The sequence below is a fragment of the Bos javanicus genome, chromosome 11, assembly GCF_032452875.1.
Source record: "Bos javanicus breed banteng chromosome 11, ARS-OSU_banteng_1.0, whole genome shotgun sequence".
NCBI lineage: Eukaryota > Metazoa > Chordata > Mammalia > Artiodactyla > Bovidae > Bos > Bos javanicus.
The window spans coordinates 100988170-101007604 of NC_083878.1; the positions used below are offsets into that span (position 1 = coordinate 100988170).

The 19435-nt window shown below is 52.0% G+C and overlaps 1 protein-coding gene across 1 annotated transcript in view; it reads left to right on the top strand.

The window, feature by feature from the left end:
• LAMC3 (laminin subunit gamma 3) overlaps positions 1 to 19435 on the top strand; it is a 67635-nt gene that overhangs the window by 637 nt on the left and 47563 nt on the right. Inside the window, exon 2 of the mRNA XM_061433861.1 lies at positions 16405 to 16709. Within this exon, the coding sequence (XP_061289845.1) occupies positions 16405 to 16709 (305 nt within the window). The remainder of the gene's footprint in view (positions 1 to 16404; positions 16710 to 19435) is intronic.

The window sequence follows — 19435 nt, forward strand, 5'->3', positions numbered from 1 at the left end:
TGGCCTGCTGCAGTCCATGGGGTCTCGAAGAGTCCGCTGCTACTAGGCGACTGAACAACCACCACAGCAGGAATGGGACCTATGTCCGGAGCTATCTGAAAGGATAAACTGATGGGTGTCCCTTGGGTCTGGGAGGGGTGGGAAGCCTCCTGGGAGCCCTTTACAGAGCAGTGGATTTGGGTGCCAGAGCCGTGCCAAGATTGTCCATCCTAGACCCAGAGCTGTTCTGGGTGAGGAGCGGGGTGACCCATCCGGGGTCAGCTGGTCAGCTATCTGGGGCCTAGGCTCCTCGTCCTGGCTTAACGGGTGCCTTCCGGGGTTCAGTGAACCCCTAAGGTTGTGTGCCGTCCCTGGGGGTGTTCTCGGGGATGGAGCCAGCCTGTTCATCCCAGGGAGGGTTATCTTCAAGGCAGGAGCCAAGTTTCACCGGGCTGCCGGGTAACTGGACCGGATGGCCTGGCCCCTCTGCTGTGTCCAAGCCTCCCTCCACCCAACCCCAGGCCAGGGCGCAGGAGCCCTCGTGTGTGTGTTCACTAGTGGCCAACTCTGCGACCGCATGGACTGTAGCCCGCCTGGCTCCTCTGTTCGTGGGATTTTCCAGGCAAGAATACTGGAGTGGGGTTGCCATTTCCTACTCCAGGGCACCTTCCCGACCCAGGGATCGAACCCATGTCTCTTGGGTCTCTTGCATTAGCAGGCGGAGTCCTTACCACTGCAGTGTCTGGGAAGCCCCTTAGGTCCCTGGCAATCAGAATCCAGAGTCTGGACCCAGCCCTTCACTCCTGGCACTGCCCCCATTGCAGGGAATGGAAATAAAACATGCCCTCCTGGCCCCCCACCCCCTCCAGACCCCTCTCAGGGAGGGAGTGTTTCAAACCGTCCCTACTCCCTTATCTGTGGGTTCAAAATCTCCCAAAGCTTTGAGAACTCAGAGTATTTTTATACACTCATTTTGGCTGCTCAACCTGCCCTGAGGCTATTTATAGACCTTCTTGATCCTAGAGTGAATAGTCATACGTTTGGTTACTGAGATGTTATTTGAATATGGCTGTTGGCCCCAGACCCAGCTGGGGGTGTTAACACAGTCCATGGTAAAAGGACTGTATCATCTCTCCAAACTCTGGAAAGTTCTGAATTCTACACTACATCCAGAGCCTGGATAAAGAATTACAGGAATGTATCCCTATTTTTCAGATGAGAAAATTGAGGTTCAGAGAGGTTAAGTCTTTGGCCCAAAGACACAGAGCTGCTCAGTGTTACCGGCCTCTGTGTACATCCAAGAGCCGAGCATAAACTCCTTGACATGAGTTCCACCCACCTGTGGAGTCTGTTCTTCCCAGCTCTGGGTGACAGTGCCTTGGGGAGGGCTGGGAGATGGGACTGAAGTGGTGGGTGGGGGAACCCTGAGCCTTCTCAGAAGAGCAGGCTGGTGCTGACTGCCACCCCAAGAAGCTCAGTTGCTCTGGGGTCTTGACGGGCCTTGACACCTCCCATTGACCTGCCAGGCCTGCCAGGTGGGGCTTGTCGATGGAATGGGACAGCTGGGATGGGGCAGGGTCTCTATCCAGGAGGGCGACAGGAAGCCAGTGTGGGGAGAGAGGCTGGGGGAACTGGCTGGACTGGCCTGGCAGGACCCCAAGGCCACAGGAGAAGGAATCTGGGACTGGGTGGAGGCTGTGGGAGACACTGTGTTCCGTGACAGAGGGTGTGGGGTTGGCTGATGTGGGGCTTGTGTGGGTGGAGCCCAGGGCAGGCACAGATGAGGCGGCAGGGGCGGGGAGCATCGGTGAGTTTCATCTGGGGCACTTCCTGTTTATTCTCGCTGTGTGCCGGGCCCTGTGTGGGGCGCGCGCACACGCACACACACATAGACACACCATACACATGTGCACACATGGTCACACACGCTGCATGCACGCGCACACACACACCACACACACGCACACACACACATGCAATACACACCCCGCACATATGCACTTACCACACACACACACACACACATATATACCATACACCACACACACCACGTACCACACACACACACACACACATGCACACCATTGTTCTTCCCATTTATTCTCGGTGTGTGCCGGGCCCTGTGTGGGGCACACACACACAGACACACACACCTTGTTCTTCCCATTGTGTTGTGTTGTACAGCACCAGGCAGGCAGGAGGGGCTCTGGATGGGTCTGCACAGTGAATGAATGAGTGAGTGACAGCATCACCTCCTCCATCCTGTGCTCTGGGCCCAGCTCAGGGCTCTCTTTTGCTGCCTTGAGGACTCAGAGCAGGCTTTGCCCTCAGGCCCAGCACAGCCACTCGCTGCGCGACCACCACCCCCTCCCCGTGCCCTGTCAAATGGGGTGAGAGCCGCCCTCCTGGGGTGGTTGTCCCGGCCCCCCGGCTCAGGTCGGCCCAGTGCTTACAGGAGCTGGGGCCGTCCTTGTGTGTGACCAGGGGCCTCTGCTCAGAGCGGCTCAGGCTGCGGCTCCCCTTGAAGGCGGCCTCTTCTGAAGGGCTTGAGAAACATTCGCCCAGCAGGCTCCCAGAACACGTCCCGACCCTGGGTTCCGTCTATGCAGGAGGGGGGCTAGGAACCCACAGCAGCCCCGGACGTGCCCCGTCTTTGGTTCCATTCCACTTTGGTTCTCTCTACCCCGAGCCACGGATGGCACAGTAACGGGGAGAACAGGTCTGGGGTCTTCAGGAGCTCCCAGTGGGGGCCCGATCTCAGAGGAGGTGGTTGGGGGAGCCTCTCCCAGCCCTCGGGCTGCCTCTACCGACCTCACCCCCTCTCTCCTTGACCTCGTGGGTGGCAGCTTGGGAGTGGGGGCCCGGGTCTTCTGGAGGGAGAGGGGTGAGGGGCGGGGGAGGGACAGGCGGCCGTCAGCCCTGGAAGGAGGTCGCCGCTTTCCCAGCCCCCCGCAAGCTTGCAGACATCTGCTCCGAATCCCCGAGTCCAGTCGCCCAGCTGAGCCTTCCTGTCTGGGATGAAAGGCAGCGGTGGGGGCTGGCGGCTCCTCGGCCTCCACGGAGGCCCTGGGAAGTGGACAGGCTGGAGCCGGGGGTGGGGAGAAGTGTGAGGGGGGAGGTGGATGTTCATCGGGGGATCCTTCCCATGTGCTGGGAACCCCACCAAGCCTGCACCCCCATCCCAGCACCATCTGAACCCGTATAGACAGGGAAGCTGAGGCTCTGAGCGTGAAATCAGTGCCTAGGGTCCCACCGGGTACCTTGGGACCCTCCCCACCATGCTCTTGCCCTTCTGGAAGGTAAGCGTCCAGGTTAGGCCCGTCAGAGCCTCAGCCTTTGGCTAGGCTCCGGTCAGTGGGGTCTCCCTTCTGCTTGTCCATTTTCTTAAATTCCCGAGAACCTTCTGGAAGGACCCTTAAGTCCCTGAGCGGGTGAGCCCTGAGCCCCCGAGCTTGGGGAAGGCTGCAGGGGTGTGGGGAATGGGCTCCTTGCTGGGGGCTGCCCAGGGTGGACCAGTTCTCTGGCATCCAGCATCCGGTCAGCATCTGCCCTGGCATCATGGAGCAAGAAGATAAGCTAGGCCCCTGGAACCGTGTGGATGAAGATTTACGCTCTGGGGACATACCCAGAGTGGACCTCCTAGAGATCTGAAGGGTGGCGGGAGCTGAGAAGGGAGGACCTTCCAGGTCAAGGGAACTGCACAGGGGGACTAGGAGGCCGCTCTGTGTGTTCTTGGAACCGGCGGTCTGGCCGGCCAGAGTGGAGGGAAGGAGAAGACAGCCGGGCCTGGCCCGGTGGGAGCTGACGTCAGAAGGACCTGCCGGCCCCTGTGGAGCCCGACGCGGGCTGCGTCTTCTGAGCCTGGCTCCACTGCGTCTTCCTGTCGAGTGGGCGTCCGTGTTTGCATTGGACCAAGTCCTCCTTCCTTCTCCCTGGGGGCTCTGGCTGGAATGCTGGGGCCCCAGGCAGGTCAGGGGGTCAAGGCAGCAGCCACGACTAGCTTCCACCACAGAAGCGGCCCCCCACGGCCCTGGGCCCAGCTGGCCCTGGCCGCCTCGCCCGGCTCTGGGCTCAGGATGGACCCGGCCGTTGTAGGAGCGGGAAGTCCCCAAACCCAAGAGGATGCAGGCAGCCTCCGGATCGCCCCCTCTCCCCAACTCTGGCCGCGTCACCTCCACGTCAGCAGGGCCCACGATGGCCAGAGACTGCCTCTGTCCTCTCGGTCTTTGCCTTTGGTGTTGCACCGGCCGGGATGACTTCCTGTTCCCGCCTTCTCTCGGATCACCCGTATCATGCATAAAACAACCGAGTGCCTACCACGCGCCGGTCCCTGTACCAAGCCCTGGGGATGCAGCAGTGGACAAGCTGCTCTCTCCCCTGCTAGGCTTTGAGGTCACCTCCTCCAGGAAGCCTCCAGGTTCCGGCACTGGGCAGAGGGCCTGCCTCTGTGTTCTTGCAGCCCTAACCTTCCCTTGTCCCAGTTTAGATCATGAGCTGAGCTTTTGGTTCGTTCGTGTCCATCCCTGGCTCCAGGCTGCAGGGAAAATGCCCGTTTTCACAGCTGTCCCCCAGCACCCAGGGCAGGGCGCCCTGTGCCCTGGTGCTGTTGGTTGGGTAGGTGAATGGAAGAGCAGCGAGCGTTTAGTCACGTGTGTGCCAGGGACTCTTCTAAGTGCTTTGCGGTCATTTATTCAGGAATCCATCTTATTGTGATGCCCGTTTTGCAAATGGGGAAACTGAGTCACTCCGCTCCAAACACACACCCAGTTCACACGAGGGAGGTTAGGTATTTCACACAAGGCCACAGAGCCGGTAAGCAGGCAGCAGAGCTGGAATGTGAACCCCGTTCATGATGGCCGCATTGTGTTCCTCCCAGGAACAAGGAACCTGTGGATGAATGCGTGAATGAATGACCACCGACCCCCCCAGCCTTCCAGATAAATCCTGACTCCTGAGCTGTGGCCTCGCCCTTCCTCCTGGCCCTGCCTCTCCTGCCCAGCCCGGGGCTCCAGCCGCTTCACCCCCTCCCTTCCCCTGCTCTCTCTCGGCTCCCCACCAGCCCTGCCACCAGCTGTGCCCTCTCCCCGTCTCATGCCCCCCTGGCTTTGCCTAATGGGGTCATGGTCGACATTTGGGGCTCCGCCTGCACCTATAGCCCAGGCTCCCACCTGGACCTTGACTGGGTCATTCAAGCGTTCACCGGAAAGTCAGCCCTTGAACGTCACGCGGGGTCGAAAGATAAAGGCACCGTGTAAACCATGCCCGTAGCAGCATTACCCACAGTATCTGGAGCCTGCAAGTAGCCCGGCGTCCACCCACGAGTGAACAAGCGAGATGTGCCCGTAGTCACACAACGGGATGTTTTCAGCCTTAAAAAGGAAGGACACCCGGGTCTGACCCCTGCTGCTACGTGGATGAACCTCGAGGGCGTTATGCTCAGTGAAATAAGCCAGACACAGAAGGATAAACGCTCCACGATTCCACTCATAAGGGTCCCTAAAAGAGTCACGTTCATAGAGATAGGAAGGAAAATGGTGGCTGCCAGGGGCTGGGGGCGGAAAGAAGGAGTTAGCGTTCAATGGGTATGAGGTTTCGGGAGAAGGAAAAGTTCTGAAGATGGAGGGCGGAAATGGTTGCACAACAATGCAAATGTGCTTAATACCAGTCATTCATGTGCTTAACAATGATTAAGGTGATAAGTTGTATGTGTATTTAAAATTCAAAAGTAAAAGCATCCTTCTTTCCCCTGGTGTCTCACCTACCAAAGCAAGGAACTCAGGAATCAACTGCAGTTCTTCCCTCCTCATCCTCTGACTTCAGGGTTCACCAGATCACTAGACCACTCTCTGGAAGTTTCCTTGTCTTTTCCTCCCTCCCCATCATGCCCGCTCAACCCCTCACGTGTTTCCTGATTTATTGCAACAGCCTTCAATATCCTGCCACGTCTCTTTGCAAACATGTATTGGAAGAAAAACTATGACGAACCTAGACAGCATATTAAAAAGCAGAGACACCACTTTGCCAGCACAGGTCCATATAGTCAAAGCTCTGGTTTTTCCAGTTGTCATGTTCGGAAATGAGAGTAGGACCATAAAGAAGACTGAGTGCTGAAGAACTGATGCTTTGACATTGTCGTGTTGGAGAAGACTCTTGTGTGTCCCTTGGACTGCAAGGAGATCAAACCATCAACCCCAAAGGAAATCAACCCTGAATATTCATTGGAAGGACTGATGATGAAGCTCCAATACTTTGGCCACCTGATGCAAAGAGCCGACTCATTGGAAAAGACCCTGATGCTGGGAAAGATTGAAGGTGAAAGAAGAAGGGGGCGACATGATGGTGAGATGATTAAATAGCATCACCAACTCAATGGATATGAGTTTGAGCAAACTGGAGGACACAGAAGCCTGGCATATTGCAGTCCATGGGGTCACAAAGTGTTGGGACATGAATTAGCAACTGAACAGCAATAACAACAACATTTCAGTCACATCTCTGTTCAGACTAGACCTCAGAATCCTTCTTAACACAAAGCCATAGGAAATAATCAGACAAAACCTGTTCACTCTCTCCCCAGGTTAGACAATAAACTTGGCAATTTTGATCCATATTTGGGGTTTAGACTCTCGGCCCAAAGATGAGGGAACTGTCATGGGCCCAGCCCTGATCCAGCCAGGCTGTCATGGTGTCTGGTGCTGTGACAGACACCCAGCTTTTCACGGGGATTCTAGTTCTAGTTTAGTCGCTCAGTCGTGTCCTACTCCTTACCACTCCATGACTCCCAGCATGCCAGGCCTCCCTGTCCATCACCAACTCACGGAGTTTACTCAAATTCATGTCCATCGAGTTGGTGATGCCATCCAGCCATTTCATCCTCTGTCGTCCCCTTCTCCTCCTGCCCACAATCCCTCCCAGCATCAGGGGCTTTTCCAATCACTTCATGGGAAATAGATGGGGAAACAGTGGAAACAGTGTTAGACTTTATTTTTTTGGACTCCAAAATCACTGCAGATGGTGACTGCAGCCATGAAATTAAAAGACGCTTACTCCTTGGAAGGAAAGTTATGACCAACCTAGATAGCATATTAAAAAGCAAAGACATTACTTTGCCAACAAAGGTCCATCTAGTCAAAGCTATGGTTTTTCCAATGGTCATGTATGGATGTGAGAGTTGGACTGTGAAGAAAGCTGAGCGCCGAATAATTGGTGCTTTTGAACTGTGATGTTGGAGAAGACTCTCGGGAGTCCCTTGGACTGCAAGGAGATCCAACCAGTCCATCCTAAAGGAGATCAGTCCTGGGTGTTCATTGAAAGGACTGATGCTGAAGCTGAAACTCCAGTACTTTGGCCACCTCATGCGAAGAGTTGACTCATTGGAAAAGACATTGAGCTCCAAATTGCCAAGAGCTAGCCTGATTCATTAGAAAAGCCCCGATGCTGGGAAAGTCGAAGGCAGGAGGAGAAGAGGACAACAGAGGATGAGATGATTGGACAGCATCAGTAACTCAATGGACGTGAGTTTGAGCAAGCTCCGGGAGATGATGAAGGACAGGGAGGCCTGGCGTGCTGCAGTCCATGGGGTCACCAAGAGTGGGGCTAACACGGGGTGGGAGAGGCAGAGAACCGTGGACAGCCAGGCCCCAGGAGCCCTCTGTGGCGCCCCTGCAGGCCGGGAGTGGCTCTCCCCACCTGGTTCTCATGCCCTTGATGGGCAGGGCAGACACCCCCGCGTTTCCAGCTCAGCTCCCCACCCTACCCCCTCCAGCCCCATCCCCAGGCCACTGCGCCCCAGATGGCTCCAATTAAAGGGCTTTGTTTTGTTTCCATTTTCCCAAAATAAGCCTCTCCTTCGGAGCTCCCTGTGCTCGGTCAGCGCCGGATGTGGGCCGGCCTGCTTCTCTGACTGCCCTGGTGTCATTCCTGTCGGGCTTTATGGCCCAGCTGGCTGGAGAGGACAGGGCCGGGTGCCGCTGGTGCTGGCTTGGCTGACTTCAGCGGTTCTCAGGGGGCACCGGCACCCGCTTCCTAGGCAACCCCTTCTCTCTGAGCCCTGAAAGGAGGGGTGTCTGGTTCGGCGACTTTGGGGCCGACAAGCCTGCGGTCGAGTAGAGACTCAGCTGTTTTCCATGTGACCTTGGGCGAGTCCCTGTCTTCTGCCCAAGCCTCGGGTTCCTCGTTAGCGAGATGCACACAGCGATGGACACGTTCGGGGGTCTCTGAGATACAGTGTACGTAGAGCACTTAACAAGGTGCCTGGTGGGACTTCCCTGGTGGTCCAGTGGTTAAGACCCCAACCTTCCGATGCAGGGGGCACTTGTTCAATCCCTGGTTGGGGAACTAAGATCCCACATGGCTTGTGGCCAAAAATACATAAATGCAAATTAAAGAAGACTTAAAAAAATAATACAAGGTGCCTGGCACATAGTAGGTACTCAGTAAATGGCGGCTGCTGTTAAACAGACTTATTCAGAGGTCGTGAAGAACAGAAACTCTGTGACAGCCTCAACCATGTTGTCGGGCTTGCCTGTCTCCACTTGCTCGCTGGATTATACCCTCCTAGAAGGTGTTAATAAAAATCATGCTTCATCTGGCAAGCATTTATGGAGCACCTACTGTGTGCTGGGCTTCCTAGGTGGCGCCAGCGGTGAAGAATACTCCAGCCAGTGCAGAAGACCTAAGAGACCCAGGTTTGATCCCTGGAACGGGAAGATCCCCTGGAGGAAGAAATGCCAACTCACTCCAGTATTCTTGCCAAGAGAATCCCATAGACAGAGGATCCTGGCATGGGCTATAGTCCATGGGGTCACAAAGAGTCGGACATGACTGAGCATCTGAGCACATACTGTGTGCCGGGAAGATCCCCTGGAGGAGGAAATGGCAAGCCAACTCCAGTATTCTTGCCTGGAAAATTCCATGGACAGAAGAGCCTGGCAGACTGAAGTCCATGGGGTCGCAAAGAGTAGAATACAATTGAGTGACTGAGCACGCATGCACTGTGTGCCAGACACAATGCTCAGCACTGAGGATTCACTGCCCCTGTCCCCAGGGTCACGGTCTAGTGGGAGGGACGTGCAGGTCTTTACAGAACAGGGTGAAGAGACTCGGGGAAGCTGGGGAGCACCAGTGAGACACCCAAACCCACAGCCTGTGGATGAATAGCCATCAGGAAGGTTGGAAGAAGGTGGTTCCACCCAGGACTCAGGCTGAGGCATGTGATCAGTCTGCTAAGCCAGTGGGATGAGCAGGGATGCAAGGTAGCCAGCCAGGTGAGGAGCAGAGGGAACAGCATCCTAGGCAGAGGGAACAGCATGTTGGGTGGCTGGGAGGTGGGAGCCATGTGGTCCTGAGCAGTGTCGCGCCCCACCCCAGTTAACAGTTGGGGATGACACCAGTGTGTTCCCAGCTTTCTTGATGGGAGCACAACTGTCTCAATCACCTAAAGCCCTACCGGCCCCACAGCTTGCAAGGGTCTAGGTCAAAGCTGCAGTTTTCATTCTTGTTGCTGCTTAGAAGACCTCAGTTCCTTTCCCAGCCTTTGGGCTGCCTTTGGCAGGAACCTTTTCATCACAAAGCAGGGATTACCCTGCTTTCTTCGCCCTTCTAATTAATTCTTGTAACAGAAAGTCGCTGCCGTGCCTCTGTGATGTTCCTGTGTCTTCTCTCACCTCCTGGCTTGGCAAGGAAAGGGAAAAGCCGTGATGTTTCCTCGCGTGTTAAGTTCCTCGTTTACATGAAATCTCGGTGGCTGCCTTTTTCCGAACATGCTTCTCGCTGCCAGCTACCTTTTAAGTGGCTCCAAGCTCCCCTCCTGCGAGGTGTCTGGCTGGATGTTTACAGAGGAGCCTGGGTCGGTGGACCCAGGACAACCTCCACGAACATCCTTTCATGAACGCACGTCTGGGGCAGGTCCCCACCTGGTTCCAAGGCCTGACGCCTGCTCAGAACAGAAGCCGCCACCCCAGACACTGGCTCTGTGTGGGACACATGCTTTCTTTTAAGGGACTCGGAGTGGCAGTGCCAAGCTGTGCTGTAACTTTGAAAAACATCTTAAAACAGAACATGGCAAGGCGGTTGCTTTTTAAAATTTTTTTAAAAAATTTGTGTTTTCTCCAGTTTTTAAATTAGAACAAGCTTTGTGAGAAAAAAAAAAAAAACTGGGAAAATGCAGAACAATTGAAGAAGGAAGAAGAGTCCCCGAGTCCTCTGCCCTGAGGACAGTCATGCTTACGCGTTTGATGTCTTTCTTTTCTGCCTCTTCTTCGGGGATTTTTAAATATCATCTGATGATTCCGAATGTAGGATCGTTTGTCTCCTTTTTTCATTCAGCATTTTGACTTTCCCACGTAATATAAACTCATTGTCAACTGTTCCGGTGGATTCAACCAGCCTGTGAGTTTATGCTCTACAATTTATTGAACCCTGATGGTTCCAGTTTTTCCCCTGTTATAAAAGCAGTTCCTTGATGAACTAACTCCTCGATTTAGGTTCAGTGCCTTGTTTGACTTCCCAGAAGTGGGATTTTCTTTTCTTTTTTTTTTAACCAAAGACCGAGAACATTTTTATGGCTCTTCATCTGTGTCGCCACGCTGCATTCCCGAGGGACCAATACATATACTTTGGCCCCAATTTTTCTTTTATTGTGGTAAAATGCACATAACGTAAAATTTATTACCATAACCTTTTTTAAGTGCGGAGTTCACCGGTATTAAGTACTTTCACGTAGTTGTATAACCATCACCACCATCCACCCATCGAACTTTTTCATCTTCCTGAACTGAAACTTTGGGATTGGAATGAAAACTGACCTTTTCCAGTCCTGAGGCCACTGCTGAGTTTTCCAAATTTGCTGACGTACTCAGTGCAGCACTTTCACAACATCATCTTTTAGGATTTGAAATGGCTCAACTGGAATTCCATCACTTCCACTAGCTTTGTTCGTAGTGATGCTTCCTAAGGCTCACTTGACTTCACATTCCAGGATGTCTGGCTCTAGGTCAGGGATCACACCATTGTGATTATCTGGGTCGTGAAGATCTTTTTGTACAGTTCTTCTGTGTATTCTTGCCACCTCTTCTTAATATCTTCTGCTTCTGTTAGGTCCATACCATTTCTGTCCTTTATTGAGCCCATCTTTGCATGAAATATTCCCTTGGTATCTCTAATTTTCTTGAAGGATCTCTAGTCTTTCCCATTCTATTGTTTTCCTCTATTTCTTTGCACTGATGGCTGAGGAAGGCTTTCTTATTTCTCCTTGCTATTCTTTGGAACTCTGCATTCAAGTGGGTATATCTTTCCTTTTCTCCTTTGCTTTTTGCTTCTCTTCTTTTCACAGCTATTTGTAAGTCCTCCTCAGACAGCCATTTTGCTTTTTTGCATTTCTTTTTCTTGGGGATGGTCTTGATTCCTGTCTCCTGTACAATGTCACAAACCTCTGTTCATAGTTCATCAGGCACTCTGTCTATCAGATCTAGTCCCTTAAATCTATTTCTCACTTCCACTGTATAATCATAAGAGATTTGATTTAGGTCATATCTGAATGGTCTAGTGGTTTTCCCCACTTTCTTCAATTTAAGTCTGAATTTGGCAATAAGGAGTTCATGATCTGAGCCACAGTCAGCTCCTGGTCTTGTTTTTGCTGACTGTATAGAGCTTCTCCATCTTTGGCTGCAAAGAATATAATCAATTTGATTTCGGTGTTGACCATCTGGTGATGTCCATGTGTCAAAATTCTCCAAACTAGGCTTCAGCAATATCTGAACCGTGAACTTCGGGATGTTCAAGCTGGTTTTAGAAAAGGCAGAGGAACCAGAGATCAAATTGCCAACATCCACTGGATCATCGAAAAAGCAAGAGAGTTCCAGAAAAACATCTATTTCTGCTTTATTGACTATGCCAAAGCCTTTGACTGTGTGGATCACAATAAACTGTGGAAAATTCTGAAAGAGATGGGAATACCAGACCACCTGACCTGCCTCTTGAGAAACCTATATGCAGGTCAGGAAGCAACAGTTAGAACTGGACATGGAACAACAGACTGGTTCCAAATAGGAAAAGGAGTACGTCAAGGCTGTATATTGTCACCCTGCTTATTTAACGTATATGCAGAGTACATCATGAGAAACGCTGGGCTGGAGGAAGCACAAGCTGGAATCAAGATTGCTGGGATAAATATTAATAACCTCAGATATGCAGATGACACCACCCTTATGGCAGAAAGTGAAGAGGAACTAAAAAGCCTCTTGATGAAAGTGAAAGAGAAGAGTGAAAAAGTTGAGCTTAAAGCTCAACATTCAGAAAACGAAGATCATGGCATCTGGTCCCATCACTTCATGGGAAATAGATGTGGGAACAGTGGAAACAGTGGCTGACTTTATTTTTCTGGGCTCCAAAATCACTGCAGATGGTGACTACAGCCATGAAATTAAAAGATCCTTACCCCTTGGAAGGAAAGTTATGACCAATCTAGACAGCATATTAAAAAGCAGAGACATTACTTTGCCAACAAAGGTCCGTTTAGTCAGGCTATGGTTTTTCCAGTGGTCATGTATGGATGTGAGAGTTGGACTGTGAAGAAAGCTGAGCACCGAAGAATTGATGCTTTTGAACTGTGGTGTTGGAGAAGACTCTTGAGAGTCCCTTGGACTGCAAGGAGATCCAACCAGTCCATCCTAAAGATCAGTCCTGGGTGTTCATTAGAAGGACTGATGTTGAAGCTGAAACTCCAATACTTTGGCCACCTGATCCGAAAAGCTGACTCACTGGAAAAGGCCCCGATGCTGGGAGAGATTGAGGGCAGGAAGAGAAAGGGACGACAGAGGATGAGATGGTTGGATGACATCACCGACTCAATGAACATGGGTTTGGGTAGACTCTGCGAGTTAGTGATGGACAGGGAGGCCTGGCATGCTGTGGTCCATGGGGTCGCAAAGAGTTGGACACGACTGAGTGACTGAACTGAACTGAACTGAAACTGTCCCCATTAAACACTCTCGCCCCCTTCGCTCACCGTTCTACTTTCTGTCTCTATAAATTCAACTACTCTAGGGCTCCCTTCAGCAGTACATATACTGAATTCAGCTACTCTAGGGACCGCATATAAGTGGAATCACCCAGTATTTGTCCTTTGATGACTGGCTTAATTTGCTTCACATAATGTCCTTGGTGCTCATCCAGGCTGTAGCATGTGTTAGAATTTCCCTGCTTTTCAAGTCTGCATACTATTTCATTGTGGGATGAACTACATCTTGTTTCTTCATCATCTATCCATGCACACCTGTGTTGCTTCTACCTCTCGGCTGTCGTGAATAATGCTACTGTGAAGATGTGCGTCCAAATGTTTCCTCAAGACCCTACATGATTCTCTGGAGTATATCCTCAGTCGTGGAATTGCTGGATCATATGGTAATTTTATTTTTAATTTCTTGAGGAACCGCCAAGCTGTTTTTCATAGCAAGCACATCATTTTACACTCCTACTAACAGTGCACAAGGCTTCCAACTTTTCTACATCCTCGCCAACGCTTGGTATTGTTATCTGCTTTAAAAAAAAAAATAATAATAATAGCCATCCTAGGCCCTTCTCTGGTGGTCCACTGATTGGGACTCCATGCTCCCAATACGGGGGGCCAGGGTTCAATCCATGGTCAGGGAACTGTATCCTGCATGCTGCAACTGAAGATCTCACGTACTGCAACTAAGAGCTGGGGCAACCAAATAAATTTTAAAAATAGAATAAAATAATAGCCATCCTAATGGATGTGAGGACCAATTTTTAAAATATATAAGACAAATTTATGGAAACATAATTTACCATACAATGCACCCAATTCAAGCACACAATTCAGTGCTTTTTAATATTATTCATAGAGTTGTATACTCATCACCACACTCCATTTTTGAACATTGTCATCACCTCCAAAGAAACCCTATACCCATTAGCAATCATCTCCCCCCACGTATTCTCCCACCCTCGAAACCCTGAAAACAACTAATCTACTTTCCATTTTTCTGACCGTGCCAATTTGGGACATTTAATATAGGTGAAATCATACTGTATGTAGTCCGTGGGATTAACTTCTTTTTATTTTTGACTATGCTGGGTCTTTTTTGCTGCTTGGGCTTTTTCTCTTGTTGCAGAGAGGGGGCTGCTCGCTAGTTGCGGTGTTCGGGCTTTTCACTGCCATGGCTTCTGTTCTTATGGCGCACAGGCTGGAGCGGGCTTCTAGCTGTGTGTACGGGCTTAGTTGCATGTGGGATCTTCCTGGACCAGGGATGGAACCTGTGTCTTCTGCACCGGCAGGTGGATTCTTTACCACTGAGCCAACCAGGGAAGCCCAGCTTGCTTTATTTATCATATTGTTTTCAAGGCTCATCTCCACTGTAGCCTGTGTCGGCTCTTTACTCCTTTCTCTTGCCAAATAATATTCCTTTGTGTGACATACCACATTTTATTTTTTCATTTATCAGTCAACGAATGTCTGAGTTGTTTCCGGTGTTTGGATTTTATGAGTAATCCTGCTGTGAACATCCGTGTGGAGGTTTTTGTGGGGACGTATGTTTTCATTTTGCTTGGGCACACGCCTGGGAGTGAGATTGCGGAGCCACATGGTAACTTTATTTTAACCTTTTAAGAAACCCCCAGACTCTTTTCCAAAGCAGCTGCACCATTTTACACTTTTACCAGCTGTGTCCGAGGCTTCCAGTTTTTCCACATCCTTGCAAACACTCCTTTTTTTTATATCCATCTTAGGGGAGTGAAGTGGTATCTTGTTGTAGTTTTGGTCTGGGTAGTCATGTTGAACATCTTCTCCTGTGCACATTGGCCATTTAAATATCTTCTTTGGAGAAATGTCCATTTTTTCAGTTGGGCTGTCTGTCCTTTTTTTTTTCTTTTGGTGGAGCCGCATGGCTTGCAGGATCCTCGTTCCCTGACCAGGAATAGAACCTGTGCCCCCTGCAGTGAAAGCACCAAGTCCTAATCACTGGACCCCCAGGAAAGTCCCCAATTATCTTTTTATTTTTGAGCTGTAAGAATTCTTTATACATTCTAGACAAGTCCCTTAACAGATACATGCTTTGCAAATGTCTTCTCCTATCCGGTGGGTTGGCTTTCCCTTTTTTTCAGGTGTCTAGAAGCACAGGAGTTTTTGATGAAGTTCAGTTCGTCTGTTTTTCCTTTTGTCACGTGTGCCTTTGGTGTCCCATCTAAGAAGGCTTCACCTAACCCAGGTCACGAAGATTCACTCTTTTGTTTTCTTCTAAGAGTTTTATAGATTTAGCTCTCACCTTGGGCCAAGATGTTTTAAGCAGAAGACTGAAGTGACTTGTTCTCAGTGGGTGAGGAAGACTGTGGACAGTGACGGGGGGTAGCTGCAGCAGGGCAGGCCTCCTGGGGTGTCCGAGACTGGGCAGAAAGGCCAGGGGGAGGAGGTGGATGCAGGAAGGGGACCTTGACAAGTTCTATGCTGCTCAGTCGTGTCTGACTCTGTGCGACTCTATGGACGGCAGCCCACCAGGCTCCTCTGTCCAGGGGGACTCTCCAGGCAAGTATACTGGAGTGGGTTGCCATGCCCTCCTTCAGGAGATCTTCCCAACCCAGGGACTGAATCCATGTCTCTTAAGTCTCCTGCATTGGCAGAGTCTTTGCCACTAGTGCCGCCTGGGATGCAGGTTCAATCCCTGGGTCGGGAAGATCCCCTGGAGAAGGGAATGGCTACCCGCTCCAGTATTCTTGCCTGGAGAATCCCATGGACAGAGGAGTCTGGCAGGCTACCGTCCAGAGCATCGAAAAGAGTCAGGCACGACTGAAGCGACTTAGCACGCACGCACGACTGTTAAATTGGGAGATAAGGCCGTGGGTCCAAGACATGGAGACTTCTCTTGAGAAATTTGGATTGAAGAGAAGTTAGATGGAAGCAGAGGGAAGAGTGGAGTCCCGGAGGAATTGCATTAGGATTGAGGGGGCTTGAAACAGGCATGTGTCCAGACTCCAGGGGTCTGAAATCACTGGGAGGGAAGGAGGTAAAAAGGCACAGGGGGGACGTCTGGCTTTGTTGGGGTGTAGTAAAAGAAATAACTTTCTAATGGCAGAGCGGACTTCAGGATGTGGCACTATCCCATTGCTGGAGCGATCTGAAGCAGAAAGAGGTGGCTGAGTCAGGGGTGTTACACTGCAGATTGCTGTGCGGGGAGGCAATTGGCCTAATTAAGGGCTGGCAAATGCCTGGGAATCATGCCAGCATTGTCCTCTCCAGTGTCCCTGACAGGCATCACTGATGGATCATGGCGTGCCCCGCACAGTGCTCCAGACAGCCTCTAACGATCCATCCAAGATAGTTTCTGCAGCCCAGCCGTTCTGTTCTCCCCGGACCAGGATTCTGACTCTCCCTTCCCTTCTGTAAAATGGGCCCATGTCTCCCCACCGCAGGGAAAGCTTACGAGATCACCTACGTACGGCTGAAGTTCCACACGAGTCGACCCGAGAGCTTTGCCATTTACAAGCGCAGCCGGGCAGGGGGCCCCTGGGAGCCCTACCAGTACTACAGCGCCTCGTGCCACAAGACCTACGGCCGGCCCGAGGGCCTGTTCCTGCGGCCGGGCGAGGACGAGCGTGTGGCCTTCTGCACCTCCGAGTTCAGCGACATCTCCCCGCTGAGCGGGGGCAACGTGGCCTTCTCCACCCTGGAGGGCCGGCCCAGTGCCTACAACTTTGAAGAGAGCCCTGTGTTGCAGGTTAGAGGGGAGTGGGGTTGGGGGGTTGAGGGGAGGGGCTGGCCCGGACACTCAGGTCCAGGGGACCACAGGGAAGACTGAAAGGGCAGGAGGACACGGTGGGCGCTTCGACATCCCCTGGTTCTTAGATTCTGAACAACAGAAGCTTTTGTTGTGCCTAAATCTTTTGTGAATGGCTGCTAATGAAAGAGATGGAAGAGGGTGCCCTGTGACAGCCACCAACTCAGTTAACCCCTTTCCCCTGGGGAAACAGAGGCTCAGAGCAGGGAAAGGGACTTTCCAGGGGCGCCTGTGGGTGGGTGGAAGGGTCCTGAGGGTCCTGACTCCTAGCTGGAGCCCCTGCCAGAGCTCCCCACTCTGGGATGGATGGCCGTGCCTGCCGCGTGTGTCTCCAAGGGCTGTGACGAGGACGAAAGGAAAACGTGAAAAGCGCCTGAGTTTGGACTCATGGAGTCGTGGTTTCCATGCTGTCAGGCGGAGCTATCCGACAGGACTTCTCGAAGTGACAGAAGAGAATGATCCCAAGCTGCACGGTGCGCTGGGGGTTGCCACGAACCACGTGTGTCTGTAAGAACACGTGAAATGTGACTAGCCCGACTGAGGGACTGAATTTTCCACTTTATTTTAATGAATTTTAATTACTAGCCCCATGGGGCTGGCTGCTGCCACCTTGGACAGTCAACAAGAAGGTTGCCAGCAGAGTGAGTGGCCTTTAAGAGATGCTTATTCACCCTTTGAAGATGAGATCGTAGAAGCTCATTGATCTTATCTCCATGACTGTGGCAGTGGGTGTGCACCAGGTCCCCCGTCTCGCCCGTCTGAGTCCATTCAGGTTTCTGACCCCGCCGGTGTCGGCACCGCCTGGGACAGTGAATCCACCTGGATCTGTGCCATCTTGGCAGCGGGGGCCCCTGTCTTCTTGCCCCATATGTCCTGGATGTTATCCCTGATGGAGAAACAGCCTTTGCAGAAATGAGCCCGTTGCGGCCCCCCAGGCAGAAACCAAGGTCAGAGAAAGAAACCAAGGTCAGAGACAAAGAAAGGCAAGGCCACCCTCCCCTTCTGTCCCCTCTGGGTGCCTCCAGGGTGGTGCTTCCTCTAAGGACGGGGAGCATTTGGGGTGGGGGTACCCAAGGATGTAATCAGTTGTGGTGTTGGAAAAGATTCTTGAGAATCCCTTGGGCTGCAAGGAGATCCAACCAGTCCATCCTAAAGGAAATCAGTCCTGAATATTCATTGGAAGGACTGATGCTGAAGCTGAAGCGCCAATACTTTGGCCACCTGATGCGAAGAGCCAACTCATTGGGGAAGACCCTGATGCCGGGAAAGATTGAGGGCAAGAGAAGAAGAGGGTAATAGAGGAGGAGATGGTTCGATGGTATCACCAACTCAATGAACATGAGTTAGGGCAAATTCCTGGAGATAGTGAAGGACAGGAAACTCTGGTGTCCTGCAGTCCAGGGGCCACAAAGGGTCAGACACAACTGAGCGACAGAACAGCAACGAAGGGTGTGTTTGTGTGACTGCTGCGTCTTGGATCCCTCCGTCCCCCGGGGAGGGGGCCACAGGCCTGGGGTAGAAGACTGGCCCTCTGCAAGGTGCTGCCTGGGGCAGAACCACTGCTGCCTGGAGCCGAAGCCCCCGCCTCCTGCTACTTACTATTGCATTCTGGCCCCCGGCTCTGTCCAAAATCAACGCGAGAGCCCACTTGCGGTTTTAACTGGGCCATTGCAGAAGTTGCAGAAGCCCATTGCATGTGTACATGGGGTCCCCAGTTTGCCCAGAAGTGACCTTCAGGGAGTGACCCGTACAATTTGGGCTAAGGGAATAAATTCCCCTTCCCTCTCCCAGCTCCCTTCCTGGTGTCTCAGGGAGAGTCTGATGCTATTCCCATGGTCCTTGTCTTCACAGACTGATGAGCAGGTCATAGGCTTCAGAACAGATGCAGGAACCCAGAGGAGGGCCACTGCAGGCCAAGACCTTGGCGGGTCATTGCCCTCTGGATTCCACTGATATGATGAGGGCGTTGCCGTTACATGCAGGAAGGCAGGCTACCTAGTGGCTAAAGCTGGGACCCTGGGGGTCAAACACGAATCCCAGCTCCTCGCGCACCAGCCCTGCAACTTGGAAGCACAGTACTTACCTTCTCTGAGCCTCAGTCTTTCCAGTTATGTTGTTCAGTCGCTAAGTCGTGTCTGACTCTTTGCGACCCCATGGACTGCAGCACACCAGGCTTCCCTGTCCTTCACTATCTCACTCTCTCCCAGAGTTTGCTCAAACTCATGTCCATTGAGTTGGTGATGCCATCCAACCATCTAATCCTCTGCTGCTCACTTCTCCTCCTGCCGTCAATCTTTCCCAGCATCGGGGTCTTTTCCCATGAGTCAGTGTTTTGCATCAGGTGCTTCAGCCTACTCATCTGTGAAAAATGGCTCAGAATAAACCCTCCCCATGGGGTTATTGTGAGGACCTAAGGAGAAGGCGATGGCAACCCACTCCAGTACTCCTGCCTGGAAAATCCCATGGACGGAGGAGCCTGGTGGGCTACAGTCTGTGGGGTCGCTGAGAGTCAGACACGACTGAGCAACTTCACTTTCACTTTTCACTTTCATGCATTGGAGAAGGAAATGGCAACCCACTCTAGTGTTCTTGCTTGGAGAATCCCAGGGACGGGGGAGCCTGGTGGGCTGCCGTCTATGGGGTTGCACAGAGTCGGATACGACTAA